The sequence below is a fragment of the Octodon degus genome, unplaced genomic scaffold (assembly GCF_000260255.1).
Source record: "Octodon degus isolate 3935 unplaced genomic scaffold, OctDeg1.0 scaffold00021, whole genome shotgun sequence".
Classification (NCBI taxonomy): Eukaryota; Metazoa; Chordata; class Mammalia; order Rodentia; family Octodontidae; genus Octodon; species Octodon degus.
The window spans coordinates 10,397,844-10,410,536 of NW_004524597.1; the positions used below are offsets into that span (position 1 = coordinate 10,397,844).

The 12,693-nt window shown below is 54.9% G+C and overlaps 2 protein-coding genes across 3 annotated transcripts; one reads left to right on the plus strand and one right to left on the minus strand.

Moving 5' to 3' along the window:
• The first annotated feature begins 92 nt into the window (after positions 1-92).
• On the plus strand, positions 93-8,222 carry Ccdc154 (coiled-coil domain containing 154). 2 transcript variants are annotated; one of them, XM_023711354.1, is made up of 17 exons: positions 93-576; positions 868-1,075; positions 1,169-1,358; positions 1,522-1,568; positions 1,810-1,905; positions 2,195-2,318; positions 4,008-4,109; positions 4,203-4,331; positions 4,402-4,529; positions 4,886-5,012; positions 5,114-5,251; positions 6,541-6,660; positions 6,813-6,889; positions 7,174-7,291; positions 7,430-7,516; positions 7,760-7,947; positions 8,077-8,222. In XM_023711354.1, exons 1-17 carry the CDS (start codon positions 552-554, stop codon positions 8,183-8,185), a joined length of 2,013 nt encoding a protein of 670 aa, XP_023567122.1. In that variant the 5' UTR covers positions 93-551; the 3' UTR covers positions 8,186-8,222. The 2 variants fall into 2 exon arrangements, with proteins under 2 accessions (XP_023567122.1, XP_023567121.1); XM_023711353.1 differs by having other exon boundaries at positions 1,169-1,568; positions 4,186-4,331.
• Positions 8,223-8,327: 105 nt separating this feature from the next.
• On the minus strand, positions 8,328-11,257 carry LOC111815765. Its single transcript, XM_023711355.1, has 2 exons — positions 10,965-11,257; positions 8,328-9,980 (listed from the first exon to the last, which is right to left on the minus strand). Exon 2 carries the CDS (start codon positions 9,929-9,931, stop codon positions 9,143-9,145), a length of 789 nt encoding a protein of 262 aa, XP_023567123.1. The 5' UTR covers positions 9,932-9,980; positions 10,965-11,257; the 3' UTR covers positions 8,328-9,142.
• Between the last annotated feature and the right edge of the window lie 1,436 nt (positions 11,258-12,693).

Genomic DNA, 12,693 nt, shown 5'->3' on the forward strand with positions numbered 1-12,693 from the left:
CAATCAGAATTAACTTCCCATCTCTCCTGACTTCGTGGGTATGGCTGCTGAGAATGGGAAGTCCTCTGGCAGCATCTCCTTTCGGATGGCTGCTGGCCTTCTTCCCTCGGGGCCTGCAGTAGGCTTCAAGGTCAGGGTTCCTGTTCTGTCCTGGGCTCTTGCCCTCCTGAGCTTGCCAGTACCAGTGTCCTGCCTTGAAGGATGCTCTGTAGGACAGCACTGCTCTATCCCACATCCTTCCAGGAATGACAGTTGGGAAGTCTGTTCGGGGCAGGTGAGGGCTTCACAGGCAGTTAGGCTGTGAAGTCACAAGGTTCTGGTAAGGAAAGGATGGTTCCAGAATAGCCCTATTGCCCAACTGTGCCTACCTCCCAGGGATCCTCTGGGGAGGAGACAAGATGTAAAGGCAAGAACTTATCATCTTACCACTTCCCCAGCCGCCACAGCCTTCCAGCCAACTTCCTCAGTCCTTTTCCAGCACGACCCCTAGCTGCCCTGGCGCAGTGTCCAACTTTAGCTACTGGGGCACTGGGTTCAGGCTAAAGCCAGAGATGAGGGCTGCTGAAGCCATGTCAGGTAAGCTGGAGGCCCACAGGGCCTGATGTCACAGGAGACAACTCTTCTAATCAACCCCCATAAGTACCTGCTGGTGCTGACTAGATAAGAGCACTGATTGTTTCTGTTGCCTTCTGCTGTATGTCCTCAGGCAGGGAGGGTCCTAGACCTCTGATGGAGACCCTACCTACCAGATGCGTGGTTTGTGACTCAGGTGGTTAACAAGTGTGACTCATGATTTGGGTCCTTATTGCAAACCTCAATTGGAGCCACTGCCCTGAGGGCTGAGTCCTAAAGGCATTCTTCTTGCAGAGCTGGCTGACAGTCTCTTGTCTGAGGTGTCGCCCCATTCACAAACCAGCACTGTCACCCTCGAGGACCTAGAATTGCTCCTGGTAGAAGGTCTGGCCAGCTCTGAGCCCTTGAGTCTAGAAGAGAACTCTGAGAGGATTGAGTCCAGCCCCTTGGTGTCCAGTACCCCTCCCCACGAGCAGGATACCTCCAAGCACTTGGAGGAATGGTAAGCCCGAAGGGTGGAGGGCAGGAGGGCTGTGGGGGCTGTGTCCTGTCTAGAGTGAGCCCAGCCTGAATAACTCACTCTGGCCCTGAGCAGGGTGGCCAAATTGCAGGCTGAGGTGGTGTCTCTACGGGGACACAAGGTGCACTGTAAACAGGCTTCTCTGAGCCTGCTGAGGGAGCTACTGCAGGTTCGTGGGCGCATGCAGCTGCAATCTTCAGAGCTCCGGCAGCTGTGGCAAGAGATGCAGCGTGTGGTCCAAGTCCCTGAGAAGGAGATGCAGGTGGTGAGCTCCCCACCCACAGACCAGGCTTCCTTCCCTCGGGGTTGGGGCCACTGCCTTCTGGACCCTGAACCTGCCTTCCGTGCCCCCACCTGCATTTGTTTTGGAGAGATACAGGGTGGATGGCAGGTGCAGCCTGCCCAGCCCCACACCCTCCTCCTTACAGTTCCCTGGGGCCCAGAACCAGAACCAGATGCAGATCCTGGACAAAAGGTACCTCCACACACACCATGGACATAGGCTTCAAAAGGAAGAAAAGGGAGTGGGGCCATGCTGGAGCCCAGGCACTGGCCTCAGGTTTCTATGTGCAACACCCATGTATGATCTGACTCCAAAAGGCTGAATCTAACTCCTGGAGGTGGCAGGGCACTGGCTCTGGGGCTGTAGGCCCACACACACTGCCCCAGAGACCACATAGCCTGCCCTAGCTAGCATAGCGTTTTTTGTGCACTAGGCTGGTGGAGGTCCGAGAAGCCTTGGCCCAGATCAGGAGGAAGCAGGCGCTGCAGGATGCAGAGCGGAAGGGCTCCGAGCAGGAGACCAACCTCAGGTGGGTTGGCTCCACACTGCTTGCACGTGGTAGGGATCACAGCCATGTGGGGCAGCAGTATGAACAGGGCATTCCCTACCCTCAGTGCTGAGCTACTGACTTCTGGAGGTACGTTAAACCTGCTACAGTCCCACTCACTGGACTCCAAGGTTTGTCTGCTCCTCCTGAGTGGATTGTTTACCCTAGCCTGAGGAGGACTATGTCCCATGGCCCAGCCAGCCTTCCTGTGGCCACCTAGGTTGGGACTCCAGGCAGTTGAGCTGGTGTCACCCCACCTGCCTGCCCTTAGGCTCGTCAAGCTGACTGGGTGGTTGAGACAGGAAGAACAGGCCCGGGAGGCAGCCTGCAGCACTCTGCAGAAGAGCCAAGAGGAAACCAGCCAGAAGGTGGACCACGAGGTGGCCAAGATGCAGGTAACAATTTGGCAGACATGGCTTGCCCAGGCAGAGGCCATCAACAGTGTGGGAGAAGACTCCGATGTCTCCAACCTATACCTTTGCCATCAGTGCAGCTCCCTGCAGCTGGATTTCCTTATAGGTGGAACTGAGGAAGACCTTGGTCTTACCCTGTCCAGTGTGGTGGCCTCCCACCATAGTGGCACTGCCTGTTAACATTTCCTACAATTTTAGGTAATTTATAATTTAATCTTTTGTCCATATTATCCACATCTCAGTGCTCAGCAGCCACATGGCTAGTGGCAGTGTGGCTTTTAGGGGTGGTTCTTTATCACAGAAGGCTGTGGTCAGATACCTCAGTTGCTTCTGCCTCTTCCTCTCTCTCTGGGTTCAGAAGACCATGTCAGAGCACTAGAGCTCTTCCTATGCCCATGTTCAGCCTCAGTGTTTTACATCTGTGGGAAGTGCAGATTCCTGGGACCCAGTTTCCCCTGCAACGGTGACCCTTAGGAGGAGCCTTTTTGTGGAGTTGGGTGGGAGAGTACCACCACATATCCCCATGACTCAGCCTCTCATCTCTGGAAATAGCCTGACATTCTGCTGTACATCCAAGCTCCTCACAGGACAGGGCACAGGGTGGTGGGTGCCCAGCTGCCCCCATCGTTCTGCAGGTTAGAGTTGGCCAGGTCCCCTCTCACTGCCGGGTAGAAGTTAACGAATTGGCTCTGTGGGGAGGGCAGAGGCATTTGGTTGATGATTCCCAGCATCCTAGGTGTTGGGGAAGCAGTCCCATGGGACTGCTCAGCCAGGGAGATAACTCAATGGTATAAGTGCCTGCCTGGCAAGCTCAAGATCCTGAGTTTTATCCCCAGTACCAAAAAAAAAAAAAAAAACCATGTGGCTGCTTTTGAGCAGAATGAGGGCTGACGATAGCCATAGGCTGGAGGCTGTGGTAGGTCTCCCAGCCCCAGCTAGGGCCTGAATACTGGCACCGATAGAAAAAAAGCCCTGTGGCATGGATAAAAAGGGTCTAGGCCCTATGAAACAGCTGGAGAGCTGGCTGTCCCCTCTATCCCCCCATTTCGGGCCTTCAGACTTAGGAGGCAGCAGGATAGCACCCATGGGAAGGAGTAGGTCCCCCCACAATAGGTCACATGCAGCAGGGTGTTCTTATATGAGTAAAGGTGTTCACACATTCAAACCCTCTTCCCTGGCTGAGTCTTTTTTTTTTTTTTTTTTTTTTTTATTTGTGTGTGTGTGTGTGTGGCCAGCTCAGCCCACCAGGGGGCGGGTCTGGCTGGCATGTGGTGCTGGGGGATTGAACCGTGGTCCCTGTGCGTTGTTAAGCTTGTTCTAAGTAGGTGCTTTAGACCACTGAGCCATCTCACCAGCCCCTGGCTGAGTCTTTAACCTGGGTTGAATGTGGTATCCACTCTGCAGCCCCTTGGCTACATCTGTGGGTCTTGGTGGTACCAAGCATATCTGGACCCATGTGAGCTTGGCCTTCAGGCCCTTCATGACCCAGGAGTCTGGTCCTCACGGCTCCAGTTCATCCTGCCTACCTTCCTACCCAGAGTGAGGCAAACCCAGCTCAGCTGGGCTAAGGGACCATAGAAGAGGTATGATCTAACCTCAGGGACACCAAGAAGAGGGACAGGAAGAGTATCTAAAGGGCAGGCTGGCAGTGACTGTATGGCTCCTCACCAGGCTCAACTGACCAAGCTTGGAGAAGAGATGAGCCTCCGCTTTCTGAAGAGGGAGGCCAAGCTGTGCAGCTTCCTACAGAAGAGCTTCCTGGCTCTGGAGCAGGTGGGGCTTATAGCATGCTTAACCTTGCTGTTTGTGGCACTGGCACAACTGGACAAGGCACAAGACTCTCAACCAGTGGCCATGTCTCCACAGAGAATGAAGGCCTTGGAAGGCACACGGCTGGAGTCAGAGAGAAGCCTGCGGGAGGAGCTGGAGGACCATTGGCAGAAGCTGCAGGAACTGACCGAAGATCGTGTCCAGGCCCTGTGGGGACAGCGTGAGGTGGGTCCTGAGTTCTGGGTGCTGGGTGGAGCCAGGGTAGACACTGAGGCTCAGGGTTGGCTCCCTGCAGCAAGAGGAAGAGGGCTGCCTGCGGGAGCAGTGCCGGGGTCTGGATGCAGCTGTGGTTCGTCTCACCAAGTTCGTGCGACAGAACCAGATGTCACTGAGCCATATCCTGCTGATGGAGCAGAAGGCCCGGTGTGTATCCTCAGACCATAGAGAGTTGTGGGGCTGTGTGAAATACCCAGTCTGTCATCTAGGAACTGATGACAGAGGCCCAGCTCAGCAGTGAATGATCCCCCCACTCCCACCCCCACCCCTGTTCCAGTGGGCCCAAGTAGAGTGCTAGGTATCAAGGCAGAGTAGTGTTCCCTCTCTGTCAGGGGGCTCTTGTCCCTCCACCCCTCTTAATGGTACCAATATCAATACCATGTCCTCTGATTTGTGGAATTCCTAGAAGGTTCTGGAGCTAATAGCTGGGCTCCCTTTCCTGGGCCCAGCACCGAGGGATTGGCCAGCCTTCACTGAGAAAGTCTGTGTGGCACCAACCCCAGGGTCTCCAAGGTGGGTTTGGAAGAAAGTCAGGCTGGGGAGTTGGCCTCCTACATGCAGGAGAACCTGGAGGCTATACAGCTGGCAAGCAAGCTGTCCCGGCAGGAGACACAAGGTGCAATGGAGCTGGTAAGGGGGCTAAGTGGGTGTGTGTATGTGATAGGGACCCCCATGCATAGGTACAAACCCCCAGTCAGGGCATCTGTGACTCATTTTCTGTTCCCTGGCAGCTCCAAGAAAAGAGCCAGGTCCTAGAAAGATCAGTAGCCAACCTGGCTCAGCAGTTGAAAGACCTGGGTGAGCACTGCCTGGCCCTGAGCTGGAGGTTGGAATTGCAGGAGCAGACATTAGGCTTGAGGCTGTCTGAGGTGAGTGCCAATACAGCCTGAGAGGAAAGGTACTCTGAAAAGATGAACTGAGCTGTCCTTGGCCACTGGGCAGCTGTCCCCAGGCCAGATGACTCCAGCCAGTCTGAGCTTTCAATTCAGTGACTGTCCTCAAGCCTGGGTGACCCATTCAATGAAAGGTGGCCCCTGCCATAGCCGCTGCCCACTCCAGCTCTAAAGCCCTCTGAGAGCCTACAGCTACTGCCCATTGCCTTAAGTAGCCCTGGGGCCTGTGCAGCTCACAGTGAGGCATTACTTCCCTTGTTTTTTAGCACAACTTTATTGAGATGTAGACTCACACCCCAGGAAGCTTGCCCCCCAAGGGTGAGGCTCAGTGGTTTTAGTGTGGTCTCACACTGTGCAGCCACTGCTGCAGTGTGGCACTTTGTCATCAGATCTATCAACAGTCTCCCCACCTGCTCCCAAGCCCTTCTTGATCTCTAACACACTTTCTGTCTCTATGGTTTCCATGTTTTGGACACATAGTGAAGTCATGTAGTGTGTGGCCTTTGGTTTCTGACCTCTCTCATGGGGCATAATGTCCTCATGGTCCCCCTGCTGCAGTGTGGGCCAGTGTTTTGTTCCCTTGATGGCTGTATGACATTGCCTTGTGTGGACAGGCCACGTTTTGTTCCCTACTTGAATGGTTTGTTTTTTTTTGTTTTGTTTTGTTTTTTGTTTTTTTGGTGGAACTGGAGATTGAACTCAGGCCCTTGCTCTTGCCAGGGAAGCGCTTATTCTACTGAGCCGTCTCCCTGGCCCTTGAATGTTGATAGACTCACAAGCTGCTCTTCTTTTGGCTGTTGTGACTAGTGCTGCCGTGATTGTGAGCATCACCATTGGTCTAGAGGCTGGATCTCTGGCCAGCCCTGCAGCCTTTCAGGGCATAAGTGTGATTGAAACAGCAGTAGGGCCCCTGCGCCTAGCCTCTGTGCTTCCTCAGGGTGGCCAGCTTTCCCTCTGTCCCTGTTCTTATCAGCTCTTGGTGGGCAGTAGCTGGCCTTCTTGGGGAAAGGGCTAAGCTCAACCTAGTGGCCATGTCTAGGAGGAGCTAGGACTGCCTTGCCCCTGTTCAGTGTGTTTATTCTCCATCCTGGACTGTGTATCAATGTGCTCAAAATCAGAGTGGACATGGGGTACTGCCCTTAGGGAGTGTATCACCCTGCCTCCCATGGCCTTGTGGCTGGGTTCTACTTAGCCCTATCTACCCTATCCATCCACCTTTGCACCCCTCTGCTCTGAGCCCACCTTATTGGATGTCTGAATCCCAGGCAAAGACTGAGTGGGAAGGTTTAGAGAGGAAATCCCTTGAGGACCTGGCCCTGTGGCGAAAGGAAGTTGCAGCCCACCTGCAGGAGGTTCGAGAGAAGGTAGACCGTCTCCCCCAACAGGTGGGTGAAGGCTGGAGGCAGGCTTTTTGCCTGGGTGGGCACAACTAGTCTTAAAGACAGAGATCTACTCCCCCCCACTTCCCCTCACCCCTTCCAGTGCTATCTTTGCTGGGCCTGAGCTGGCCTGGAACTGGCTGTGCTCCACATTGCAGATAGAAGGTGTCTCAGATAAGTGTGTCCTTCACAAGAGTGACGCAGACCTGAAGATCTTGGCAGAGGGCAAGGCCAGGTAAGGGTATCAGCTGGCCTCCAGCACTCCTGAGAGCAAGTCAGGAGCTCCAGTGCCTATCTCTGGGCTGTGCTGGTCTCCACAGTTCTCCCCAACTTCCTGGGTGCTGTGGTGGCTCCATCCCCTCCCTAGGCTATCCAGCTCCACTCTAGGCTCATCTCCCTGTGATGCAGCCTGTATGGTCCCTCATCTCCCCTCTGCCACTCACTGAGGACCCCACTGTGGCTCAAGTCTCCTCTCTGCTGGTCTTGTCATGTGGCATAGCGAGTCCTCCATGCCCACAGAGAGTTCGAGGTCAGGGCTATGCGGCAGGAGCTGGCGACTCTGCTGTCATCTGTGCAGCTGCTCAAGGAGAACAACCCTGGGCGGAAGATTGCAGAAATCCAGGGCAACCTGGCCACGGTACCCTTGGGCCCAGGGAGTCCACTGTGCCCACCACTTGCATGAGCTCTGAGTTGCTCAGTGATTCTGGGTTGGGACTCATGGCAGCTGGAACCTAGCAGGATCCTCAGTCTGTGTCATAAATGGGGCTATATTTAGTTTCAGAAGCAAATGATAAAGTTAGAAACCAGCATCCAGGCCAACAAGACCATCCAGAACCTGAAGTTTAATACAGAGACCAAACTGGTGAGGCGCCCACAACCCTGACCCTCTCCTGTCCCAGCCTAGCTGAATCCTCCAGCTCTAGTTTCCCAGAGGGTCCAGAAGAGTCCACAAACTGTATCTGGCTGATGCTGAGCTTTTCCTTGAAGATAAGGGGGAGATAAGCCTCTGTTTGCCATCTTCTCTCCCCCACCCTGCCCTGTCATCAACTTCCACATTCCAGCGGCCATCCCACCCCTGCTTGGCGCCCCTGTGTCCATCCTGCAGCGTTCAGAGGAGATAGCGGCCCTGCGGGAGAGCATGCTGCACCTGTGGAGCGAGGAGGGCCCATGGCCGCTAACACTGGGCAGCAGGCGGGTGTTCATGTCCCTGGTGAGGCAGCGATTTTTCATCAAAGATGTGGCCCCTGGTGAGCAGGTTCCCATGAACTGTTGGGGCATCTATCAGGCTATGAGGTGAGCAGCTGAAGCTTGACATCCCAGATTCTGGATCCAGGAGAGGAGCTGGGGGATTCTAAGAGGGCAGTGGCCAGCCACAGGGAAATTGGTCGAAGGAGGTCTGGACCTGAGTGGTCTCTCTGGCAGGTGGCTTCAGTGGAAGGCCATCCTCTTGAAACGAGTGGCTCAGCAGAGGCCAGAAGCAGTGTCAGAGACTGGCCACAGGGATACTGTGCCCCAGCCCACACCTGTGTAATTCCCCCAGAAATAAATGTGTTAGCTCTTATACCTGTGGGAGCCATAGTCGCTGCTGCCTGCTGCCAGTGTCCTCTCCAGGGGCCTGTGGGGCTGACTGGGATGGAGCAGTGGGAAGGAGCAAGGTCAAAGTGCTTAGTCCTTCACCCTCTGGGCTCCTTCCTGCCCTGCCTCGCCACATTTCCATGGTGGTCTGGAAAACCCACTGCACCAGGAAGGTACTCCATCTGACTCTTCACAGAGGACCTAGGCCTGCCACTGGATGCACTTCAGTCATGGAAAGGATATGGGGAAAGGACACCTAGAAGCTGCATACCTGAGGCCAGGGCCCTCGCCTGATCCAGCACTGGTAGAAGCAGCTTCTTGGCACTAACCTGGGGGTAAACAGCCATGTTTGCTCACATAATCAGGCAGTACCCCTCTCCCTACCTCTCCTCGAAGAAAACATGTTTTATCCCTTAGTCTATGGCCCTGCCACCTGCCCAGGGGCCATAGGCTCTGGCTTTGTGGAACAATGTGGAGGGCTGGCCTGGTATGGGCCCCTCTTGGTATCCCCTTGCCACTGACCTGAATCTTGGGGCGGGGAGGGGCTGGCCTGGCAGGGTATAAACCTCTTTGAAAGGAGGTTTAAGCATGTAGGCCCATGGCCTCAGGGAGCTTCTGCCTGTGTCCCTTCCTCCTGTGGGCATAATTCTGAGTGCCCTGTGCTATGGAGGCTCTGGGGCCAAGGGCCGAGGCCTGGATCTGGATGCCCCACAGTTCCCGACTCCTTGCCCTGATGGTTGTAGGTTCAGACCTCAGCAAAAGCCCAGCCTATGCCCCTGGGCCTAGAGAGGCTTTGCCTGAGCTGGTGAGCTAGCTGTGAAGCTGCCTGAAGGGAGAGGGCTTGGGGAACAGGAAGGAGAGTTGGGGCAACCCTTGATGTTCTCCTAGTGCTCTCCTGACTCTTGTCTACTTTTTAGGCCTCGGCCAGCTGTGCTCCCTCCAGGGCCTGGGTGCCTCCACCCTGCAGGTCTGGGCTGGTCTCAGCTGACCAACTGGCTAGCAAGTCACTGAAGTCTGGTGTTCCTGGATGGAGCAGGCCCAAGGCACTAGGTGCTGGCTCCTTCCAGAAGGACGGTGGCAACTTCCTCTGGGTCATGGGTGTGATGTGGCCATATTTCCGCTCTAGTCTCAGCCTTCGACCAACAGATGTGCTAGGTCCTGGGAACTGCCGTAGCCCAAAGTCAAAGAGCTCAGCCAGGGGTCCCAGTGGTGGCACCCCATCCGCAGAACCACATGCTGGCCCCTCTAGCACCCAAGTTGAGCAGACCCCAGAGTCAATGGCCTTCTTGTCCTCTGAGGATTTGCCCTGGGCCAGGCGCATCAGATCAGCGTAGTATAGCTCCCGGGCAGAGCAGCTGGCTGGCTGGCTGTCAGCATAGATATCACAGGAGTCTGGGTCCTGCCCCTTGTCCTTAGGGCCAAAGTACCGCTGGATGTCACCATTGATGAGCTGGGAAAAGCGGAGCAGTTGCTGTGGGGTCTCAGCATTGTCAGGACCCTCAGGGGCCACTTCTGGGCTCTGGGGGTCCAGCCTGTAGCCCCTCAGCTCTTCAGCCTCCAGCTCCTGCTCTACCTCCTCCTCTTCCTCTTCCTCTTCCTCCTCAGAAGTTTCTAGGGGCTCTGGTTCAGAGGGCAGGAAGGGCTGATGGGACTGCAGCGGCAGCTGGAAGTCACAGAGTGGCTGGATCACACCAGCAGCCATCTCCTTGCTGTCCCTGAACTCTGGGGGATTCTGGGGTGGCACACACCAGCTGAGAAGGGAGGCAGAGGAGCAGGTTAGCAGTTAGGGCTAGCAGTGCCTTGCTGGACTCAAGGGATCTTTGGCTCCCCTGGGGATGCTGCTGAGCTCAGGGATAGGGGGCAGGCAGCTGCTCAAAGTGAACATGTCAGTAATGTAGGGGAGCCTGCAAGGCACAGGGATGGATTTCAGGGGGGTGTCTAGTCCTTGCAGGAGCAGCCAGGCCTCATCTTGTAGGGTCAGAAAAGATTGTGTGACTAGAATTATTAAAATTGTGGTCATTCAGTCCAGACATAGTAGAGGGAAGAGAGAAACTACCACTGCAGGGGTCTTCCCAGGCTGTGGTGCCCAGAGAAATGGGGGAGGGGGACTGAGCTCTTCCTAGCCTGGGTCACTGTGATGTCAAAAATAGTAGCTTGGGGACTACCTTGCCCTTGCACAGACCCCTTGTGGCTGCTGTTGGGAGGGTGGGAAGCTATGAGGCCCTCCTGACTCAGTTAATTTCATTCAGCCTTAGGCATGACCCTAGGTTTTAATATAACACAGTAGAAGAATGCACCAAGGCACCTTCATGGTGGAAGGAATGGACCCAAAGAAAGAGGTGACTGGAGACAGCTATGGTGCTCCTACCATCTAGCTGAGAGTTTCTGGATCCTCTACAACAGAGAGTAAAGGTGCTAAGCTTGTGAAGGAGGCCTGGGAATGAGGGCCAAACCCCTGGGGGACAGGTGCTCCTCAGGGTCAGGTGATTCAGGCACCTGCCTGTCCTGTTTCCTGAGGCTGCTAGGTAGTGATGAGGAGGGGAGCCACTTGGGGCCACCCTATCTGGCTGACCACTCTGAGCTGACCTCCGTTGCTGAGCTGGATTCCTTGTTATAAGAAGTATCCAGTGGGAATGCAGAAGGAGGGAGTCTGGGAAACTCTGGGCAAGGATCTCCTAGCCCCCAGTTTGTGGTACCCCAGCAGCTTCCCAGCCCACCCCAGGCCCTGCTCCTACCTGACCAGGCCGTATCTCTTCGTTTGGCAGTCCTACTTCCACCTGGGCTCAAGCATTTATAGCTGGGCTTTGCAGCCTCCCCAGGCTGGCAAATATTTGGCGACGGTATTGTCATCACAGACTGGGCAAACAGACCCCGTTTGCTTTAGCACCCAGCAACCAGGGCCCCACGGGGGGAGTGCTACAGACCAGCCTCACCTGCACACAGCCTGCTGGGGGACCATGGAGTGTTTGCCTTGGGCCCAGCTGGCCCACACCCTGAGCCCGAGGACCTTATCTCTGCTGCTGATTGGGGCCTGAGGTCCAAGCCTTGTCAAATAGGTGGAAAATTAAATTTCATGCTATTTTGAGTTCTGGAGTAGGCCTCTCTAGAGGACATCCTGCCTCTCTGTGTGCTACATGCACAGACTTCTGCCAGCAACCATACCCTGCAGAAGGGAGAGAAGCCACAGGACTCCTAACAGGGACCCGAGGATAAAGTGATGCAGGTGTTTCCTAGAGCCCTTGCCCAGCCCCCTCCAGCCACAGGAGACCCTTCTGAGAAGCCATAGCCAGTCTCAGCCAGCTTATATAGATAGGCCTGTGATGGAAATCCTGCCTGGCAAGGCTACAGGTATTTTTATTTTTTTTTTTTTTTTTTTTTTTTGCGGAGCCAGGGATTGAACTCAGGCCCTTGCCTCTGCCCACAGAATGACCTCAGGCTTGACTGAATCCAAGGTTTGAGCATCCAAAGACACTTCTGCAGTACTGGCTATGGGGTAGCCCTGCTTCAGCCTCAGTGATCTCCTATCTGACCCAGCACAGCCCAACTGTTAGCCCAGACCTGTAGGGGCCCAGACTTGGTATTCTTGGTACCTGCTTAGGGTTCTGGAACACTATCCTTTCTCTTGCCATTTGCTACCCAATCCTCCTGCCATTTTAAGGAGCTTCAAACTTGGTCCTCTGAGTGCTCCTACCTTGATCTTCCTAGGATCTTAGAGCTGGACCAAAGAGGGGTGGGTGCCACAGCCTCCTCTCTCTTGACCAAAGCCATAATTACTGGACATGGAAAGACCAGCCCAAGAAAAGGGTTAGAAAGAAGTCTAGGGAAACTCTGGCCATGGGCCTGGATGTACATGCTATCTGCCTTCATCTGCTGGGCGCAAGGAAGGGGATGGCAGGGGTGCATTGGGAACCAGGTGGAGGACCCAGTAAGGGACCTGTGGCCATAGGTTCCCAGCCTGAATGTGCTGTGGCCATAGGTTCCCAGCCTGACCAGGATAAGAGATAGGAAGGATATGACATGCTATGGGCACCTGCAGCCACCAGCTTGCTCGATTCAGTCCTGGTCTGTGTGACCATAGGCTGGGCACTGCAGGGGGGAAATGAAACACAGCACTGTCTTCAAGGAGATCCTGCCTATGTGACCAAAGGAGGGGCTTTGGGGACTCATTGTGGAGGCCAGCTGCCAAACGGCAGTGTGTTCTTATAGAGGAAAGAATTGAAAGGGCCCCAGATGTTGCTGTGGAGTTCGGAACTCTGGGTTTTCCAGGCGGCCAAAGTTTTCTCAAGGGATCAGAGTTCTTCCAAGGGAGGGCAGGAGGTGAGAGTCAGAAAAAGACTAGAGATGCCTCTGAAGGTAGAAGGAGCTTCCAGGAGCTTCAGAACATGAAGCAGATGTCTCCACTCCAGTCTCCATTGTGATCTACTGACACCTTCATTGCAGGCCAGTGAAATCTACTTGGGACCC

Excerpts from the sequence above, each read along its gene's own strand:
- LOC111815765 (XM_023711355.1), bottom strand. The coding sequence starts at position 9,931 with ATGGCTGCTGGTGTGATCCAGCCACTCTGTGACTTCCAGCTGCCGCTG.
- Ccdc154 (XM_023711353.1), top strand. The coding sequence starts at position 552 with ATGAGGGCTGCTGAAGCCATGTCAG. Across the intron at positions 4,530-4,885 it reads CTGATGGAGCAGAAGGCCCG|GGTCTCCAAGGTGGGTTTGG; the intron begins GTGTGTATCCTC and ends CACCAACCCCAG. Across the intron at positions 5,252-6,540 it reads TAGGCTTGAGGCTGTCTGAG|GCAAAGACTGAGTGGGAAGG; the intron begins GTGAGTGCCAAT and ends TCTGAATCCCAG.